The 21,293-nt window shown below is 43.0% G+C and overlaps 3 protein-coding genes across 6 annotated transcripts; 1 reads left to right on the forward strand and 2 right to left on the reverse strand.

The window, feature by feature from the left end:
* Positions 1–459: 459 nt before the first annotated feature.
* Positions 460–11,296, forward strand: LOC135487514 (cytochrome P450 20A1-like). Its single transcript, XM_064771265.1, has 11 exons — positions 460–580; positions 2,147–2,196; positions 3,218–3,387; positions 3,870–4,015; positions 5,168–5,335; positions 5,628–5,700; positions 6,098–6,274; positions 6,506–6,626; positions 6,970–7,084; positions 7,527–7,591; positions 7,923–11,296. The coding sequence occupies exons 1-11, from the start codon at positions 509–511 to the stop codon at positions 8,179–8,181; spliced, it is 1,416 nt and encodes a 471-aa protein (XP_064627335.1). The 5' UTR covers positions 460–508; the 3' UTR covers positions 8,182–11,296.
* Positions 10,425–17,174, reverse strand: LOC135487513 (beta-alanyl-bioamine nonribosomal peptide synthetase ebony-like). 3 transcript variants are annotated; one of them, XM_064771263.1, is made up of 3 exons: positions 17,084–17,174; positions 12,689–15,119; positions 10,425–12,170 (listed from the first exon to the last, which is right to left on the reverse strand). In XM_064771263.1, exons 2-3 carry the CDS (start codon positions 15,110–15,112, stop codon positions 12,003–12,005), a joined length of 2,592 nt encoding a protein of 863 aa, XP_064627333.1. In that variant the 5' UTR covers positions 15,113–15,119; positions 17,084–17,174; the 3' UTR covers positions 10,425–12,002. The 3 variants fall into 3 exon arrangements, with proteins under 3 accessions (XP_064627333.1, XP_064627331.1, XP_064627334.1); XM_064771261.1 differs by lacking the exon at positions 17,084–17,174 and adding an exon at positions 16,711–16,771; XM_064771264.1 differs by lacking the exon at positions 17,084–17,174 and adding an exon at positions 16,014–16,096.
* A 455-nt stretch (positions 17,175–17,629) lies between these two features.
* Positions 17,630–19,781, reverse strand: LOC135488245 (uncharacterized). Of its 2 annotated transcripts, none has more exons than XM_064772771.1 (2): positions 19,665–19,781; positions 17,630–19,218 (listed from the first exon to the last, which is right to left on the reverse strand). In XM_064772771.1, exon 2 carries the CDS (start codon positions 19,195–19,197, stop codon positions 17,797–17,799), a length of 1,401 nt encoding a protein of 466 aa, XP_064628841.1. In that variant the 5' UTR covers positions 19,198–19,218; positions 19,665–19,781; the 3' UTR covers positions 17,630–17,796. The 2 variants fall into 2 exon arrangements, with proteins under 2 accessions (XP_064628841.1, XP_064628842.1); XM_064772772.1 differs by having other exon boundaries at positions 19,691–19,701.
* Between the last annotated feature and the right edge of the window lie 1,512 nt (positions 19,782–21,293).

Here is a 21,293-nt window from a genome sequence, read left to right on the forward strand (position 1 = left end):
GGGGTTTGGGGGGGGCTCCCCCATGTCAAACAGTTGTGTGAGTTCACTAGGGGGGGGGCCTTCCCCCCAATGTACTGACTAAAACCTATCACTTTCAGAGAACGGGGGAGGGGGTTTGGGGGACTCATCCCCCAATGTACTGGCTAAATATGTCAGAAGGACGGGGTTTGGGGGGGGGGGGCTCCCCCATGTCAAACAGTTGTGTGAGTTCACTAGAGCTTGCTCTTTACATATTAACCCGTTTCTTAATTGTTGCCCTTTCCCCTATTCTAACCACACATTCCTAAATAATTCTAATCCACCTCCTCAGTGAGCTCTACTTCCCAACCTCCTAACCATCCCAAATCATCTACTCAGCAGAAGACCGTTTTGGGATTTGCAGGTGCTCGCGGGTGAGATGGAACTTTTTGTATAAGGAAATGAAAAATAAAATTATTTTTCATGACTGCTACTCGCAAGTACCATGTGAAATGTTGCAATAGATTTGCGTACAGAACTCTGCAAAAATATGCTGGATTTTGCCATATTTGCGGTGACATTTGTGGTTGCACTTATTGGTCTGGTTGTCTACTTGTATCCAGTAAGTTTATGGTTTTAATTCACCCTTTTTTGCATTTGTTAAACGTGTAAAGTACTCTTACTGTATGAAAGTGGGAGGTAATTTTTTGAAAAAGACCAGCCCCAGGAATGACGTGGGCCTACTCAGCATGCTTAGGGCAGTAGGTTAGATATCCTCTCACCTCATGACCTGTCACTGTCAGAGCCAGAGGGGACTTTGAAGGCCTCCCAGACCCAACAAACCAGCAAACAAAGGCCACATGACCGCATGACAAGACGACCAGTTTGAGTTTGTCCAGGCAGTAGGCCTACATGTCACTTTTTTGACATGCCTCTCCCAACTAGTCCCCACTCGTAGTTGACCACTCATCAACCAATCAAGGATGAATCCCCGTAATCATGCCCAAAGAGCGTTGAACTAGATTTTTTTATGTTGAAGAATGAGGCCATATTCCAGATGGGATGATAATATATCAAACCATTCATCATGTTTATTATCCATTTAGGCCTAATTGTCATCAACAAGACAGTTCTATGCTTACATGTAGGATGCCCTGCTTTGTATTAAACCACTTGCGCCTAATAATCATTTGGGCGCAATTTTCACCTCCTCTATTTCTTAACTAGTGGAGTTGGAGTGTCACGCTTAACCCAAAGGTGCTGAATCAGAGGGGTGCGTAAGAAAGCAGGAGCGGACCAAAACGGGCCGGAACGGAGTTAAAATTTGCCGAAACGGAGCTTCTAGTGGTTTTAAATGGCATCTATAGGCAAGATAGGGCCCCTGAATTATAAATTATGTTCATATAATGAAGATTAGACTTCTTTTCCATGATAGCCCCTAAATATTTAATGAGGACTAAATTTACTTTCACACAGAGCTGAAGTGACGTCATCAGTTCTTGTGCAGTATAAGCGCTGTCTGCTACTGGAATCGGCCTCGACCAAATCAGGCAATATCATCAATATCACGATGGAAAAGAAGTCTGATCTTCATTATATGAACATAATTTATAATTCAGGGGCCCTATCTTGCCTATAGATGCCATTTAAAACCACTAGAAGCTCCGTTTCGGCAAATTTTAACTCCGATCCGGCCCGTTTTGGTTCGTTTCGGTCCGTTCCTGCTTTCTTATGAACCGGAATCAGAGCAACACATTGTTAAAGATTTTTACCTAGTCATGATCTTCAAGACCTTTAAACGTCTTTAAAGACTCTGTTGAATTGATCTTCAAGACCACAGCAATACCAGAATTGCTAGCGTCTTGATGATGAAGACTAGGGACCTAGTCAATAGTCTATCTCGATCTTCAAGACCATAGCAATTCTACAAGGGTTTCCCTAGCGTATGGGCACAGTATAAATGTACTGACTGTAGATGCTATGAACACATCAAAATGTGTTGAAATCAGCCCTCAGAACCCAGACCATATTTTCCCCAAGGCAACAAGCAACAACAATAAGATGTCGGCTAGGTTCATGGCTGTAAGATCACTCATTGCTACCCAAGTTGGAAGTCCTGCACATGCACATAACGGTTCAATATCTTTGTCGTATATGTCTTGTAACAGTCCGTTTATTCATATTTCAGGGGCGAAGTAAGCCAACTACTGTGCCAGGCCTTGAACCAACTGATCCCAGGTAACACTTCCACTAGAATTTCAGTCTGCCAGGGCTTTCCAACTTTCCCTCAGAGTGGGTTGTCGCGGATGGTCTCTGATGCCACAAAAAACGTGCGACAACCCCTTTCATTTTTTGTGATTGATTGTATGCATCATTTAGCCCTAATAAGGAAGAATTTAAGGCTGAAATAGACTTTTTTATACTCATTTGCCATGTGTTTGGTGGTTAAAATGTGATTTGGGAGTCCCCTGTTTTGCAACAGGCTGTTGACCCCAGCATCCTGTCGGCCCCTGGGGCAGCCTGTCAGTTTTTGGTGTCCCCTGGTTCAACCTGTCGGCCCCTGGGGCAGCCTGTCAGTTTTAGGTGTCCCCTGGTTCAACCTGTCGGCCCCTGGGGCAGCCTGTCAGTTTTAGGTATCCCCTGGTTCAGCCTGTCAGCCCCTGGGGCAGCCTGTCAGTTTTAGGTATCCCCTGGTTCAACCTGTCGGCCCCTGGGGCAGCCTGTCAGTTTTAGGTATCCCCTGGTTCAACCTGTCGGCCCCTGGGGCAGCCTGTCAGTTTTAGGTGTCCCCTGGTTCAGCCTGTCGGCCCCTGGGGCAGCCTGTCAGTTTTAGGTATCCCCTGGTTCAACCTGTCGGCCCCTGGGGCAGCCTGTCAGTTTTAGGTGTCCCCTGGTTCAGCCTGTCGGCCCCTGGGGCAGCCTGTCAGTTTTAGGTGTCCCCTGGTTCAGCCTGTCGGCCCCTGGGGCAGCCTGTCAGTTTTTGGTGTCCCCTGGTCCAGCCTGTCGACCCCTGGGGCAGCCTGTCAGTTTTTGGTGTCCCCTGGTTCAGCCTGTCACCCAAAAACCTGCTTATAGTGGTTGGAAAGCAGGCAGACCATGCCAGAAAATACACAGAGCGAAAAACAAAATTCAGAAAAGGCAGGGTGCTGGGCCTTGCTAATGCTCTTTAAACATCATGAAGTTAAAACTTTATGAAGAGAGTATCATTTGTTTTGGATTGCATGATCAAAACTTATTGTCTTGACTCCTTCATTTTCAGCGAGGGAAACTTGGCGGACATCGCCCAGGCCGGCAGCCTCCATGAATTCCTGATAGTTCTTCACGACAAGTATGGCTCGATTGCCTCCTTCTGGATGGGCAGCCAGCTCGTCATCAGCATCGCCAGAGTTGATCTCTTCCAACAGCAGATGGGACTCTTCGATAGGCCTCGTAAGTGCATGAAGTGGATGAAATGAGCGATTGAATTCACCTTCACAAAAAACTAATAAGCCTTTAGTGATCATTTACCAAAAAAACCATGGTAACATTTCAGAATATGAACTTTAAAGGTGTACGCCATTCATTGAATTTGGAAAATTTCAGAATGTGTAAATATGTACTGACTTGATGGTGAAAGAACAGTGCCATTCTGTTGGCAGATATACAAACACTATACTGCACTACAGCATTGTGTACAAATGCATTTCTGTTTTTCCTGGACCACCAGTAACTACGAACGTCGTACATGTACCTCTTTAAAAGAGGGGGAGAGGGATGAACTTGTTTTTCATCATCTCAAATTTACAATAGGGAACCAGGAGCCACTGGGTCAATATGGTGGTCTTTATGTCGCTAATATGCTAATATGTCACTCCTCGTGGTTAATAATTTCTTTAGAAACGACGTTGTACATTCCTTTTTTTCTCTTTCAGCATCTCTTTTCAAACTATTCGAGCCACTCATCGGACCAATGTCGATACAGTTTGCAAATAAGGCAGACGGGAGGATGCGACGTAACACGTATGATAAGTGTTACAGTCACAGCGCTATAAAATGCTTGTACCCGATCTTCAATGAGGTTGGTAAACTAAAGTAGGCCTTAAATGCGGACGCAGACTACACACTGTTTAAAGTTCTAGGTCACCAAGTATTGAAGGCAGATGTGGCCAAGTTGGTCAAGTACCTAAACAGTGCACGGACAGACTAACATCTAACTCTCTATTTTAATTGAATCCATGCATCTGCGGTGGGCTACCCAAGAATAAAATCCCCTTGACCTTGATGATTCTGGAGGGAAAATACAAAGATGGCTACTGTTGATATGCTGACATTGCTTGTCCAGAGGAAGAGAAGGGCAATTTCGTTTTTTTTAGGGATTTGATATGCTTGTTCTTGTATTCTTTTGACGTGACATCCCATGTCCCTGGTCCATCCTGTACCAGCTCTATGAATTTGAAGGTTTCCGCCGTAGATATGTTACAAGTATCTGCCAGAGCTCTTCTTCTATTCAGTACACATGATACTACTGACCAAATGCCCACTACACAGATCTCCAGCATCTTCAGACACAGGAATGCAACCTGGTATCACTCAAAACACCAGAAATAGATTTTTTTTGATGTCATTACCATTGACCAACTCAGTTTAGATACCAACACACCTGTCCACAACAGGCCAAGATAAACAAATTGCTTGGTGAGAATAGAGCAGTCTCCCTCAGTGGCCAACACTTGGCAAAGTACCTCCCCAGTATCAAATTAGTTTGCAAAGAAAAGTTTGTGGACCAGACACACTGCCATGGAAGTTACCTGAAGGGATGGTATCAATTAAAACAGTTTAGATAGATGGTAGTCTGTGTCCGCCTTTAGAAGCCTAATTAGTACTTTCACTGCTTGGCCGGCAGGGAGCCAAATCTGAAAACCTTAGGTATGCGTTTAATTCTTTACTTCTTGCCCGACTGCCACCAATCTGATTTTATGGGTATATCTTACCGTCATATGCAGTATTATATGTCACATGGGTTTTTAATTTGACCTATTTTTCAGGGTCACAGAGGTTACATGGCATAAAATTTTCATTTTGCTTTCAACTAAACAAATGCAGCATGTTTCTTAAACAGCATGAATTTTAAGCCACCAAATGTCTATAAGATGAACGCAATGGCCCCTGACCTTTTCATTGTAGTAGGCCCGCGTCCGTGATGTATGTCGATGCATTTTCTCCATTTTAGTTTGCGAATGAGCTGGCAGATAAGTGGGGGAACCTCGTCGGTGAGGAACACATTCCGGTCACAAACTACATGTTGTCGTTTGCAATCAAGTCAATCACCCTGGCCTCCTTTGGTGACTACTTCAAGGATGAAAAGAAAGTGCAGAAGTTGAAGATGGCAAAAGATGTTGTAAGTACTGGGTGTCACAAAAAATATTATACGCTTTTGATCTTAAAAAATCAAGGCGAATGCTGAAGGAGGCGACAAGGAAGATCTAATGACTTCGTCTATCAGTTCACCACTTTGAGATTGAATGTTTGATCATGTTGGTGGCGCATTTGTCTCAGCCTTTCGTATCTCAAACCCCCCCCCCGCCGCCGCCGTCGTAGTGCAGGTCTGGATGGATGGCGTATGTGGGTTCTTCAATCATTTGGCGCTGTTATCGTCAAAGCTTATATGTTGTCGTGATTACATTTCCCAGGTGTGGACAGAAATGGAGCGACGGCTGACAAGCACGAGTCAAGATGCTGAAACGCAAAAGCGCTTCGAAGAAAGTAGGTGTTATGTTTCATTTTTTGTTCCGCTGCATTCGACAGTTTTGAATTCTGGCAAATTTAGCAGATGTTATGCTCGATTTTTGCCCGTCATCAATCGATAATTTTGAATTCTGGAAAATGTTTCTAGATTTACAGTAATGACAAAGAATGAGATCAAACATAAGGTAGAATGGGGTAATTGAAGCCCCGGTTTAATTGTACAAATAAACCGGGGCTACAATTACCCCATTCAGCCTTACATGCTTAAAATTTGCAAAATTTTAATGCTATCATGAGATTTATTCAAGATCAAAAGTATCTAATCCTTTTTGCGTTATCTAGTAGTTTGAGTATTTCCGTCATTTACCGTACCCCTCTTCCATTTCCTAACGCTTGTTATTTACCCACATTGCAGACAAAAAAATCCTGCTGGATATATGTGATGAGCTCCTCAAGCACCGCAGAAAGAACCCCCCACTTGGTGATGAGTATCTTCTTATCGACACCTTTCTCGAGGCAGATATGTCGGACGAACAGCTCCGATCCGACGCCACAACATACCTGATCGGAGGATTCCACACGACGGGAAATCGTAAGTTTAATGTCTTTCTTTTTCCTATTACTTGTAATATATCAGTATTTCCGGCCCAAAAAAAACCTATGGACATCTGGGATGAGCCGCTTACTCATCACTATTATGGGCCAGAAACTCAAAATTAATTCGCCATGAAAACCATTTTTTAAATGTCCACCATAGGGTGATGTAGGGCTGTTGATATCGACTTTGTTCTGACTTGTTCCACACCGTCCATTTCTTCTATAGTTTTGTCGTGGGCTATTTACTTCCTTGCCTCGCACCCTGACGCCCAAGAGAAGCTCTATGAAGAAATCAAGGCAGTCTTGGGAGACGATGATGTTGACAGTGAAAACGCTTCTGCACTCATGTAAGTACAGTAGAACCTCTCTATTAAGGACACCCTCTGGGCAGACACGCACTGTACTTAATAGAGAGGTGTCCTGATTAGAGAGGTCAAATTGAATGGAAACACCCAATTTGGGACCAAAACTAGTGTCCTTAATAGAGAAGGTGTCCTTCATAAAGAGGTGTCCGCTATGGGAGGTTCTACTGTAACATCCAAAAGGATGCTACAGAAAAGGATGTTGGGCCAGTTGGCTGTAAGGTTGACGTTGAGTCCTAATTAACGCCACTATTGCAGAAAAAAAATTGATATAGAAAATGCACGTACAATCTGGGGCCGGAGATATAACTTCACTTCTCTGTTATAGTTATCTTCGCCAAGTGATGGATGAAACAATGAGGTGTGTTGTGCTGGTATCTTGGGCAGCAAGATATGTCCCTGATTCTGAAAGCGAACTTGGTGGTCATGTCATTCCACCTGGTGTAAGTATTCTTCACATCAAAATTCAGATCTTACATTTTCATGATTTCGAATATTTTGTCAACAGTGACTGAGAATTCAGATGATTTTCACTAAGGGGCGATGCTTTAAGTATGTACACACATTTCTGATCTCAGGACCCCCATAATACGCAAACAAATTGTAAAACTGTAAGGCGAATGACCTCCAGGATTCTTGACTCTCCCCCTCAGATGCGCATCTTACATACTTAAAGTACGACTCCAAAAGCGCTTGGGCAAACCATGATAACAAAAGGCTTCATTGTGGATGGAATGCCGCCGCTGATTGGTTAAATAGCAACTCTTTGACATGTATTCATGGCTCTGTCGCAGTTGACCTTTTACGTCTTGTCAGCTGGGTGAATCAGTCAGTCGAGTCCAGGGGTATGGCATTCAAATTAAAAAACTGAATTCTTTATTCAAGACGCCCGTAATCCAAGCTTTTGGTGTTACCTTCCAAGATGAAGAAGTCTGGCCTAATCCAAACAAGTACGTAAAAACAGTTTAGATTACACCATGTTAGTCTACAGAATGCCTATAGTCTATAGACTAACATGGTGTAGACTATAGAATGGACTGCTTTATAGCTCCAGTTCAGATGCGGTGGTCTAAAAGCATTCATATTCTCTGAATCTGTTGTCTATTATTCCCAGCAAAAAAAATCGGCTGTAATCCCGTTTCTCGACCTGCGAGAACCATCGCAAACAAGCGAGTATTGTCGCCTGCAATTTAAATTGCGGGTCACTGTAATCTAAATTACTCCTTTGCAGCTCACTTCATTTTCATTTAAAAGTATTTATAATTCATTGATTGATTTTAGATTCGACCCCGATCGATTCAGCTCTGAAAATGTCAAAAGTCGCCATAGCCTTTCGTTCTGTCCGTTTGGTTTCGCTGGGAAGAGAAAGTGTCCAGGATACCGATTTGCGTACGCCGAGGCAACAACCGCATTGGCGATCCTCTTCCGTCGCTTCAAAATCAAGCTGGTGGACGACCAAGTTGTTGTGCCGTTATATCAACTCGTCACGACTCCGGCTGATGAAATTTGGATTCAAGTTGAGGAGAGAAAGAAGAAGTAACTGTGTTCAGTTTATTACGCCAGGTCAGAGTTTTTGGATCCTTGTTCTACATGTATAATGAACCGGCAAGATCATTATCGGACAAACTGTGATTTTCTACTAGTATATGCTATCATTAGTACCCACACCTTGTTTAGAGGACAGTACTCTGACATCAGAAATCTCCCCAGAATTCATAAGATGGTAATGGGGTTTATACTGGATGCTTTCTTTTAGAATAGGTATTACTTTCTTTTTTTTGGAGATTGAATAAGCTATTTTAGTATTTTAATTAGAAAAGGTGCTTAACTTAGATTTATATGCCCTTGCCATGGTCTTCAATCGAAGACAAAATTATTTCATTTCGACACAATATTGCCCATTCATAACAGATTTCGCATGTCACATTCATTAATCCGGCAATTGGAATAGATAGCAGACAATTTCATACTACGCTGTAGCCCCTGCTGTCTGCCAAAACAACTTTAAAGGTAATCAAAATGATTTACAAGTTATGCATGAGCCAAATTGTGTACTGTAAATTTTTTTAAATTTTCTTCCATTGGAGACCGTGCTTACAGTCGGGATCAACTACCTGCTGATGAGTTCGTTGAGCTGATGCTCGTTGATGCAGCAATCTGTGCGGAACAACTAGATCCAACATTGCCTGATCAACCGATACAACCAAACGTGCAGTCTGCTTGAAAACAACCTTGTTTTGCTGATTTCAGTTGACAGTGCCAGGCTCAGTCATAGTACTGGTACAGCTCAGCAAAAATGTGAACCGCCACAGTAAAAGCAGGTGCATGTTGCTCTAAGATTGGCAGGTCGAGACGGGCTGTTTGTTCATTTCTCTGTTGTGTGCCTTTTGTGAAATATGAGCACATCGATTTCTTCCATTATCTCCTGGTGTCATTTAGGCTCATCTTCTGTGCGACATGTGCCTGGTTTTGCTGTGAGTGTGATGGGTCACAAATGTCCTTAAAACTGATTAGAAGGGTACTGTTGTTGAAACGTGTGGAAATCCATTAGGAATGAGTTAGAATCCATGGGGAACACTGTGGCCCAGTGGAAGACCGTCCCGACTCGTGGTCGGAAGGTCATGGGTTCAAGGCTTGACTAGTACCTCTTTGCCCGAAACGACCAAGTGTAGTGAGGTATGTGCAGTCCTGGGTCTCGCAGAAAGTTTTCTGGATAGAACTGGGGAATGAAGGTTCTAAAGTATGAAAGCAAGAACTTACAAAAAGAAATTACATATCACTTTTTTATTACTAAACTACGTAGTAAAATATCATTGGTTGGCTAACCCTAACTCTTTAATTATGTTTATCCTTGACTGAATCAAACCATGTAACATCCATTCAGTTTTTTAAAATTTTAATCCAATCGTTCCCGAAGTCAACAGCAGCACATTTCTGCTTTATTGACCAAAAAATCCTCAATTGCAGACTAATGAACAGGTAAAAAGTACTCTTTAAAAAAGCCCATTGCAGCAGGACACACTCTTTGTCTAAATTATCCAAGGCTTTTAGCTTGCTCAGACAGTGTGCCAGCTAATCTATATTTAAGATTTATTCCTGCTTCATGTACCTAGTGGGATGTACTATAAAGGTAAAACTAAATGGCATGTACTATAAAGGTAAAACTAAATGGCCTGTGTGTAGGCCTTGAATTCGGTTTCTTAGATTGGTAAATGAACTGTCATCTTTACAATGAGGAACCTGCAGAACTAAAAAATCCAGATGGCAGCACCGGTACTAAAAGGTACACTTATAGTGCATTTTCCATTGAAATTAAGTTTAGTTGATTTTCTCCCTAAAACTCATCAAAATAGAATTAAGGACCAATAAAATAAAAATTTGGTGCTATTTCCCCATGTAGAGTAATTAAGGGATGATATATTCAATAATCATTGACCCGGGAATTTGCCCTCTCATCACAACCATAGTCCACTTGCCTGCAGGGCCCCCTATTGGCAGGTTTTGTTGTGCAGTTTCCTCATTGTACTTGTATTCTTATCCATGCACATACATGTATAGTTTTCTGAAGGCTGCCAGGAGCTCTCCGAACATTCAAGAGAGCAGGTAGTATAGTGTAATGTATCATAACTGCTGGCCTTTCAAATTCCTTGAGTGCTCAATTGAGCGGTTAAAATTACAACTCTGGTTACTGACCTGGGGAGGAGGTCACTCCTGATGACCTGTGTGGAGCATCCTTGTACCAAGATATGTGTGCAGGGGTCGTGGGTTTTTTTGGTGAGCAGAGCACGACCCCCTCTAGGCAAATAGAACCCCATCTTTCATTCAAGCCCTACAATCAACCCAGAGTATTGCTTCAAGATACCCGCCCACCGCCGGAGGCCTCTTATTTTCAACTCTCCATTACTCAGATAACGAACTCAGGTCATATTTCCCCAAAGTTGCGGGAGGTACATAAATACCAGTATAAGTGGTTGTGTTCACTAGACTGAGATGTGTACCAGCAAAAGGAGCTGGGTATGAAAAATATCCCAAAAAATGGGAGTCGGCATTCAAGGTTGTTATCCCCATGCTGGAGAGTCTAGTAAAATCTCAAGGTACAAGGATGCTCTACTGTAACTGAGATTGCCTCCACCCTCCCTACAGGACTGAACCCCATGAAATCTTCATCACAAATTGAGTGCTAAAAATCATTTTGCCGAGTGTCTGACCTAAATCTAAGTCCATAGCATCATAAAAGTACTTGCTAGTTGTGTAAATTCCCGAGACTACTCTACCCCATGCTCTACCTTATCATGCCAATAAGCTCTAGATTTGAAGAAATCCCATCTCAGATTTGCACAACTTGACCTAAACTTTAATTTAATCTAAACTAGTAGGAATTTTAATCAGCAGCACATCCTTTATCATTTTACAGGTTGAAATAATTTGATCATTGATTTGACATTATTTGACCTCAACCCTGTCGAACTATTCAGGTGCATGGGGCACCTATTGGAGGTGGTGGTGGGTGGTGGAGATTAACAGGCTTTTCAAGGGTCTTATAAATGCTGGCTCTTTCCAGCTCTTCATCATAGTTTTTGGTCGGTCATGAAATGATAAATGTTACATATATTTAAATTTGTTATTGAACATACTTATATATAGCTTATATTATAATAAAATATAATTATGTATGCTTGCGAAATAAAATCCCTCAGTCTTCTTTCATTGCATATAAAGTGCAGTTGACCTCCTGTACTTTATATATGTGGCCTTACATACCCACCTGACCTCATATCTGTACATACCTTATGAAGATTATGAAACAATGCAGATTAAGGAAGTACATAAAAAGCAAGTTGCCTTGACTCAAGTTGGCTAACACTAACAACTACCGTAGCCAACAATAGCCACTTTCAGTTATTATGGCTATAATACGGCAATGCATGTCTCGTATACCCCTCATCGGTGGTATGGTGCAGTATAATGCTGCAAGTAAATCTAAAATATCAAAATACTCGTAAGGTAAAGTTGTTATACTGAAATACTGTAAAGGATAAATATAGGTTGCTAATATTGGCTCATGGAGAAAAAGAATGAAATAAGTACAGACAAAAAATCAAGTTCCCTTGACGAAGTACAAAATGTCGCGGAACCTCGACAACTCAATTGGTAGAGCAGTGGACCGGCAATCCTAAGATCCCCGTCAAGGCAACTCGATTTTTCTGTAGTAATTTCATTCATTTACTATCAAATATACTGTAAAACTAAAACGTTGCAAAATAGCATGCAGTTGATGGGAATTGCCTGCTGCCACGACCGAGGCAATTCCCGTACCGTCTCAGAAGCCAACAGCACCTATCCTCATAGTGACCTGCTGCCCTACACAAGTTCGATTTGACTTGCTGGTTGGCTTAAAAACTTCAGCTGCACTGCGATGATGCTGTCATCTGGGATCTTCGCAAATGGACGCCGTCCATCTGGTAACAGGAATTTGTTGATCTGGTAGGTTAAGAATGTCTTGTAGCCCAGGTAATATGTTGCAAGATTCTGAAAAGATGTAAGAATTCTACCAATTGGTGTTTATGGTAACAATGGCAGTAGTCTGATGTTCATGTTCATAAGGCAGAAATGGGCACAGTTTTGAAACAGTCCTTCCTACATGATTGATATGCCTGTCCCCTGCCACACACAGAACCGGAATATAAAGAATCGGCAGATTACACCCCTCAAAAACACATGAACTATACCATGTTTTAACTGGGTAAACAAAACAATACGAATGATATCTATATGACACTACACCCATAAATTGCTGTGTTCACTTTTTTACACGAATTATTTTTCCTTTAATACTAGAAATTTAACTGGTAAAAAACTGTTTGCTCAGAATTCACCCCAATTCGACATAAAAATTAGAGGTGCACATGTGTGGGAGTGTGTGGGGGTGGGGGTGGGGGGAGGGGGAGGGGGTTCACAATAACCGCTGCATATTAAAATATTGGCTAAAATGTGAACATCTTTGCTTGCAGATACAACCTTATGTGTTCGTGACAGGGCAGACTTACCACAGTAACTGGGTGTGTGTTTGTTTCCTCAATGCCGTCGAACCCTGCGTCTGTTGCCCTCCTGATGACCTCCATCTCCATGTGATAAAACATCTCCACGTTCTCCTGCGAGCTGAGGTCCAGGTTGGTCCCACCAAGAAGCCCAGTCAGCCACCTCCCCTTTAAATGTTCCTGTACGGGTGCATCAACCGACCCCAAGAGTTCTCCGATGGGCCTCATGAAGTCAGAGAACCTGAACGCACCGTCTTCTGGAGGACACTTTTCCATGTCTGCAAAGAAGTTTGCGGCAACGATTCTCCCCGATTCCTTCTCCCGGATTACAACAGACATTCCACAATCAAGTGCGGCTGGAAACAGTTTCTCTAAGTGTTGGTGGAAGATTTGAAATGGAACACCAAGGGCGATCGTCATGGCGTCTTTCCTGATAAACGCATTGGCGATCACGGAAATTGCACCATCTCGGTCCCCTGCTTGCAACGGTTCAATGGAATACTTCTCGTTCAGCGCTGGCATGGTGAGATGCTCCATCCCAGATTCTGTTCGTTTTGCTATGGCATCTTTTATGGTCTCTGCTGCAAAGAAGTCTCCAGTGTCCACATGGATCCCCGCTTCTTTCAATTTCACAATGACACTAATGGCATTTATGGAGTTGCCACCGATGCTGAAGAAGTTGTCGGTTGCCTTGATGGAATGCCTCGGCCTGCCCAAAACAGAGGCGACAATACCAAGAGAACGGTCCAAAATAGGGTCGCCAGTTGACTCCTTACTGACTGCACCTGAGCCGAGGCTTGCCTCGAACAGTTCCAAAAGTTTCTGACGGTCTATTTTACCTGTCTGAGGCTGAAGTGGAAACTCCTCTAGAACCATGATTTCTGGTACCATGTACCCTGGAAGCTCCTTACGACAGTGTCGTGTTAATATAGCACGGTATAACTTCGCACCCTTCTTTGGCAAGGCGAACCCTACGATCATCTGATTCTGTTCATTTGCTTTCCTCAGCAATACCACTGTCTTTTCGACATCCTCTACCATCAAAATGACGCGTTCTACCTCCATGAGACTGACCCTTTGACCTCTGATCTTCACAACAGAATCTTTCCTTCCCTCGTAGTAGACTCGTCCATCAACAATTGTGCCATAGTCTCCTGTTTTGTAAAGAAGCTCATGTCCTGGTTTTTGCTCCAAGATATTTTCCACAAAACTGGACTGGTTGCCTAGCATGTAGCCATCTGCGACATTCAACCCGCTAATCACAATCTCTCCATCACTGTCCCGATTCTCCACAGGATCCAAATGTTCATCCAGCAGGTGTACAGAACAGTTATCCACCACTGCTCCAATAGACAGACATCCATTCTTTGTACGCTGTCGAACATCATCTTCCGATGTGAAGACGTCGAAGGTGACATCACCAGTGACCTCGGTCGTGCCATAGAAGTTTGCAAGGTGGCAGTGGTTGGGAAACACGTGGAAGAAATCAATGGCTAGCTGTGGCGGTAGAACCTCCCCACTTGAGACAATCAGCTGAAGTTTTGAAACCATTTCAACTGGTGTGATTCCAGAGGTTATCATCAGGATCAACTTCTTCAACAAGGAAGGTACAAGAATTAACCGCGAGACGTTGAACTTCTTCAGTATTTTAATGAACAGTTCTGTATTGACGATTTGGGCCTTCTGCACGATGACAATTGGTGTGTCCTCCAGCAAACAGCCCCAGATCTCTGTCAACGAATCGACAAACATCAATGATGTCTTTGCGCATCCTACATCATTTTGACCAAACGGCAACACGCGCCATTGCCAAGACAACCTGTTCATTGCGTTCCTGTGGCGAAGGCGGACCCCTTTTGGAACACCCGTGCTACCAGAAGTGTAAAGTATGCATGCCAGTGGGTTCTCTTTGTAACCGATTTTCTCATTTTCAGAAAGGTTGCATGCTTGGATATCCGAGTCGGATTTCTGATGAAGGAATTCAAACTCCAAGATTTTCAGACCTTCACTGATGATTTCCACGTTATTTATAATGGTTGCGTTATCGCTCGACGAGATGAGGCAGACTGGCTTTGACTCGCGCACTATATGGATGATCCTATTGATAGGCAGTGACGCTTCCAAAGGGAGGTAGCCAGCTCCTAGTTTGAACATAGCCAAGATAGCCACAATTCTCTCAACTGATGGCGACATCATCAAACAGATCACTGGTTCCTGGGATTTCGCAGGTGATATTCCGTACGAAGATAACTCATCTTTGACCATTCTACTAAACTGGTTAGCGCGACTGTTTAACTCGCCGAATGTGATTATCCTGTCGCCATCATAGATGGCTGGTTTTTCGGACGACTGGGCAGCTACTTTCTCAAATACCTCGTGAAGTAGAAGATCTGGCACTGTGGTGATGAAACCATTTAGTCTGTTTTCAGCCATGGTTACACTGGAATAAAAAAAGATGAATCTCGTGGTTATGGCGCAACATTCCAACCAAGCTAAATGAGTTCTGTTCAAATGCGCCCTCTCATAAAAGTATTTTGTTGAAGGTTTAGTTTTGGGTCATCTCTTTGATGTTTGGCATGTGGCAAGCATTGGCAGAGGGCAGGCAATCACTGGTTGTGCCTTGGCCAACCAGTCCTGGATACGATGCCATTCCAGCCTTTGGCCAGGGTTAGGCCAGGTCACTTGTGCTAGCTATTTGGGAATTCGAAGGAGGCAAATCATCTGTAGCAACAGGTAGAATTAGAAACAAAATGGCTGTCATGATGACTTGATTTCAAAACACGGCCTTGGTATTTTTCCATCCTCGGATATTTCAAACGTTTACTCCTGTTTTGATAAACACATCCTTTTAGATCGTTCTTAAACATTTATCATTTCGTCCATTTGAGGTATTCAGTGGAATAATGGCTTTGTTGTCCTCGGGATCAGACAAGAGGTCATTCCTGTAACCTGCGATATCTTTAGATATCAAGTCGGTTAAATTGATGTTTTATATCCCGTTGACAGCCTTCGTGATACATCGGCCACTTTTTTTATCATAACGAATCCGCCGGGGTTCATTTTCCGAAAAGCGGGAAAAGTCCCGACGAGCGTTTTTGACACACTTTTTTTCCTTCCCGACCATAAAATAGAGAGAAATGAAAAAATATTTTCCCGACGACCAAGTTTATTTTGTTTTGGGTGCCCTTGTATGATCTGAGACTAGAATTGATAAAACTTTCAGAGCAGGTCCGTCCGCGGGTGCGGGTCGGCGGCGCAGCCAAATGGTCAAGATGCACAGTTGCCGCATTGAAAGAGTTCAAATAAACGATTTTGAATAGATTGCTGCTCTCACCATCAATGTCTTCAATACCGTGACTGAATGGAATGGAGTGAAAATGTAACACCATGACATTTGTATAGAAGAATAAAATCCCCACAACTGGCTTCCTGGAAATGTATTGACATTGCTCAGCATACAGAGGCTACAGAGGCAGGAAGTATATATATGATATGGCCCCAGATAACATGTGCGTACACAGACTGACATAATAGACCTATTTAAATAAACGTTGAACGAGTCCATTGTGTGCAGGTCGGTCAACCAACAGTACTAAGGTATGAGCTACCCCGGCAAGAATAGGCCTACTTTAAAAGTGGACATGAACTTTAAGTTAAGGATTGACCATGGCTCAGAATAGCTGGTTACTCTAAGACCATCATTATGGCTCGAACTTGAAATCCTAAAAAGCAATTATACATATCGGAATTATATTTCGAAACGAGGTGAATGCCAATTTGAAGGGGAGAGCCTGACCAAGCTCGGTCTTAGTGACGAGTGTTGCACTGAAGTTCATGGTAGTGTAGCCTGTGACTACAATACAATGGGTGCTGTATGTAGCCTATTCACACGATTTTTCTCCCATCTGAATATAATGTTCTCTGGCATAGTTCAAAAACTGAATGCTTCAGCAGCGAGTCCAGGCAACGATTGATTAGATGCAAGTGTGGATGCTTGGCAGAAATGCTGGGTGAACTTTAAAATACTCTACCTGTATAGATGACTGGTGTATTCCGACAGAACTGCTGGCATCTCTATTCTCTAACCGTTAGTTAGGCTGGTTACACTTTCAAATTAGCTATTACTGCAGGATTTTGGCTGCTGAACAGAATCTCCGATGTAGGCCAGGCACCTGTTCATATCGGCCTACTGATATTTTTTCGTAGTTGGGCCAGCTTCATAGCATGCTTCTACCATAAAACCGATATACTGCTTTTCGCTAATACATACACCTACTAATTCGAACCCGCCTTAACCGTCAGGCTTAACAATGACAATACTTAGGGATATTGTTGAGGTTGCATAACAAGGGCCTTTAGAGAATTACCATTAAGCATAAATGTCAAACATATTTTTATACTTACAGTTTAAGCAGGCAGATTCGCTCTTCTATTCCAGTATGTATGTATACAACTTTATACCGGCATAGAGCTCAACAATCAACCTGTGTGTGCACAGTCTGAGCACAATCATTCAACTGAGATTTGGTTTGAACGATCAATAAAGCCACGTGATTGACCAGCATGATAATGATAATTGTTTAATAGTTGTGTCTCTCACATATAGATGACACTCTATTTGAATCTATTGACGATGTGTCACTGGTTTTAATGTATTAAATTTTTAGTTGACGATGTGTCACTGGTTTTAATGTACACTCCATGTTCGACTCCAAGGCATGACCCTTTCCCAGTCGATCCATGTCTTCTTGCTTGATACTGGCCCCAGTGGAGATACATTCCACACGCAGTGAATGTGCTTTAGGGCCATATGAGAGGGATCCATTCTGCGAAAGCGTTCATATACGCTGGTGGCCGGGGAGTGGAGGCGCAGTCAAAAGTTTAAGATCATGTTTATTTCACATCATCATTAGAAATTTACACGTATAATAAGTCTTACTAAATTCAACCGACTTTTATACTGCGACAAAGACCTATGTGAAAATGAAATCTGTTTTTCAATTTATGTTTTATTTGAATAAAAGTATACAAATGTCATTCACAAACACATAATCTTTCATTTACATAGCTTACAAACATAATATGATAGCCAACCTAAACAGAAGCAGGTTAGCTGATCAGTCTGATTTTTTTATAACTTTTTCCATCATTGAGATGGTCCTTGGCAGGGTCGCATTCTCACTGAAAGTAGGAATGCCCGACCTCTGGCAGAATTTATCGCATATCTCCAGAACTTCAGGTGTGACGTCATGGCGTTTTCGTTTCTGCTTGACATCAATGGCGAGTGGTGATGCGCGCTGGGAATCATTCTCCATTGCTTTGACCGCCTTTGGAATTGAGCTATCGGGGAGGCCGCAGTAGTTGAACACAGCTTTGCATGCCCGCGCAGGGCTGCTAATCATATCCTCATATTTGACTGCCGGGATATCAATCCCCTCCTCCTGGAAGTCGTAGTACTTTCGAATCACCCAGCAGTGGTGCATGCATAAGTAATAAAATATTGTCATTGAGCTGGACAGTTTGTCCGAGTTTCGCATCCACGAGGTGCTTTCTTCATCCCCGAAACAGAAATATCGACACCTCGCGACTTGTTTAGGAAATAGCTTCCTAAGGACGGAGGAGGCTTGGAAGATGTACAGGAGCCAGTAGACCAAGATGGCGGAGAAAGCGTGGTCCATGGAGCGGACTGTTTCCATCCTGTCTCGGTACATAAACAGGAGGTTGATAGATGGGAAGAGCTCGCTTATCGCAGGAACATGGCGGACGCTTTCACTCCGCGTTTTAATTAGGACGTATTTTATGTTTGTTTTCGCCTGCGGCTTGCAAAGCAGACGAACTGAACTGCGTAGAAGACTTTTGTACTCGTCCTCTGGAAGTTCGAGTTTCAGGACATCGAAGTTTGTGAAAGCGTCGGGCTCGCTCAGTGAGAGTACACCGGGGCATGCCTCGAACATCTGCGACAAAATGGTGGAACCACAACGTCCGGTGTTGGCAAGAAACGTCACTTCCGCCGCTGGGTCACCAACCTCGTCTGCTAACTTCTTGAATGCCCAGTTTGGAATAGTGATTGTTTTCACTGCGAAGAGAAATTGCGCCATGAAGAGGAAGGTGGCGTTCTTAGAATGATGAATGTCCATTTTAGGAGGAGTCTCTACGAATGTTGTTTCATGATGGCCGACCGAGTAAAGTGTGACGTTGTCCGCCAAAATGCATCTCGGATCATCGAATCTTTCATGAACGCTGATGAAATCTTTAAACCTTGTGATACACAGGATGTCTGCCTTTCCTCTCCAAACGATTTTTTGCACATGCGCCGCCTTGTTATACATATTCCCCTCACGGATTTTCGAAAGTGTCCGAGCTGTTCCGTTAATCTTCCACCATCCCCTCTGTATGGTTCGGAACACATTTCTACACGTAATGTAAAGAAGGTAATAAAGGAGTTCTCTGAGAAACTTGAGGTATGGTGTCCTCTTTGAATAGTTTGCACGAATGTCTTTAACCAGCTGTATCAACATGGTATCTGGTTGGACGTAGACCTGTTTGGAAGATAAAGAGTGCAGTGCAGCTTTAATGATTAGTTCAGTTGGTCTGGAGAAGAGATTCTCTTCGCTTCTCAGTCAACAACAAAGAATACATTTCTTCGTTGAAGCATCTTGACCTTTCAAGAGTTAACATCCACGAATAAATAATGTGTGACTTTTGACCCTTGGGGATTCAAGATGCGGTGAAGTGGAATCACGTAAATCTGATTGGACTCTAGTGTCCCTGGACGCTGGAAAGAGAGGACTGAAACGGGGTTCCCATCTTGGGATAGGTGGATTCCAATAAGCATTTCCCCAAATCCACTCATAGAGAATTTGGTGATCGTACGACCGCTAGCACGGTGGGGTTGAGGCAAAGCATTGTCAAAAGTCGCACAAATTGTGGCTTATATTTAATTTCTATCTGGCTCTTACAACACACATTTGAATTATGAACTCACCTAAGTCAGAGTATGAACTCGATCACCTAAGTCAAAGCTGTGGTTGAATGCTCTGGAGTAGACAATATCTCGAATGATAATATCAATATAAGTGGTCATATCTGTACATTAACATTGTTCTCATGTGGGTCATTGACTTGTCAACTGTCTGATCGGCGCAGACATGTACACCACTGTCTCGTGACCCCACGTGATTATCACACTATCGTCTGCTCGCGTCGCAAAGCAGAATGAGTCAGTAAACTTTGGTCAACTGTCAACCTTTTCATCCGGGGACTGCTGATTAGCAATTCAGTTGTGGGGAGGGCATTTACCCCTGGGAATATGGGTTGATGAATGTTGGTTGGGGCGTCCTTGATTGTGCGGGTATTGTACAGGGACAAGCGGATATACGAGGACGGGGTTAGCCTCTAAGACTTGTTGTTTCATGATAGTGGTATTGTTTTATCATTAAAGGACGATGACAATAGTTTGCTATCCTTACGTAATTCTATCCTTACGTTATCTTTTTCTGCAAAGTTTTAATACAATAGCCAATGCATGAACATGTACATAGAAACATGATCTCTTCTTGGTGGCCATTCTGCAATAGGATTAGCCAGCAATGATGAACACACAAGTAATGACTAAACGAAAAAAATTGTCGCGAGTTCTAAAAAAAATCGGCGACGTTCGTTACCGAAACAGACCCAGCGACATCTTCTGATCGTTCTTGGAAACCATGGGCTGTTCAGTGAGAATAAGGACCTACCGCGGACACTCACAGCCAGGAAGACATGATGACCGCCACTGGGCGTGCGCTCGTCGGTTGCGGCAGGGAAGACGTCGGGACTTTTTTACAAATCCCCCGAGACGCCAACGTGAACGCCTGTCACATTGTTCGACATCGTAATAAGGAGCTCGAACAAGGGTATAGGCGTTCGCGAAAACTCCCCAGTTGTGCAGAATAAAAGAGAGATTTTGAAATGAAAACTCCTGGAGACATTGTATTGCATGGCGACCCAATATATACCGAAAATGTTTTTATTCTTCTTCATGAACCATTTTATTTGATATTATCTTTATCATATTTTGATGTATTGACAGTTTTAGTGAAACAACTCAGATGTGACTTTCCTCTGCCTTTCATCATTCAATGAATTTCGTATAATCTAACTTAATTTCATTTCATTCCGTCTCTTCAAGCCTTACGAATGACCATTTTGAAGTGAAAATTAATCATTTAAGCTGTGTAGACTCCTATGCACTCAATGTCGACATTTATTTTGACATCCTGATCGCCGAACCTTCCGCTATGGAATGAGGAACGATGCCGGTCCACTGCGTCAGGAGTGTAAAGCTTTGTTGCACAGTAAGAAAACCCTTAGTGTTGGAATATTTTTTCCATTCATTCCAAATTGGACGAGTGTATACTCAGGCCGAAGAGGTAACTAGTCTGACGAAAGGGCTGCATCAAGATCGAGCCCAGTCTTTTGAGGACAAAGTCACAACATGAATGCTGCAGGACACTAAAGACATTTCCTAAGGACATTTGACGGACCCCCGCCATGTCGCCACTGCTTTCGGGGTTTTGTTTATTTTGAAAATATATAGGCCTCATTGGAGGACACCTGACGACTTCATCGTCCG

The sequence above is a fragment of the Lineus longissimus genome, chromosome 5 (genome assembly GCF_910592395.1).
Source record: "Lineus longissimus chromosome 5, tnLinLong1.2, whole genome shotgun sequence".
Lineage (NCBI taxonomy): Eukaryota > Metazoa > Nemertea > Pilidiophora > Heteronemertea > Lineidae > Lineus > Lineus longissimus.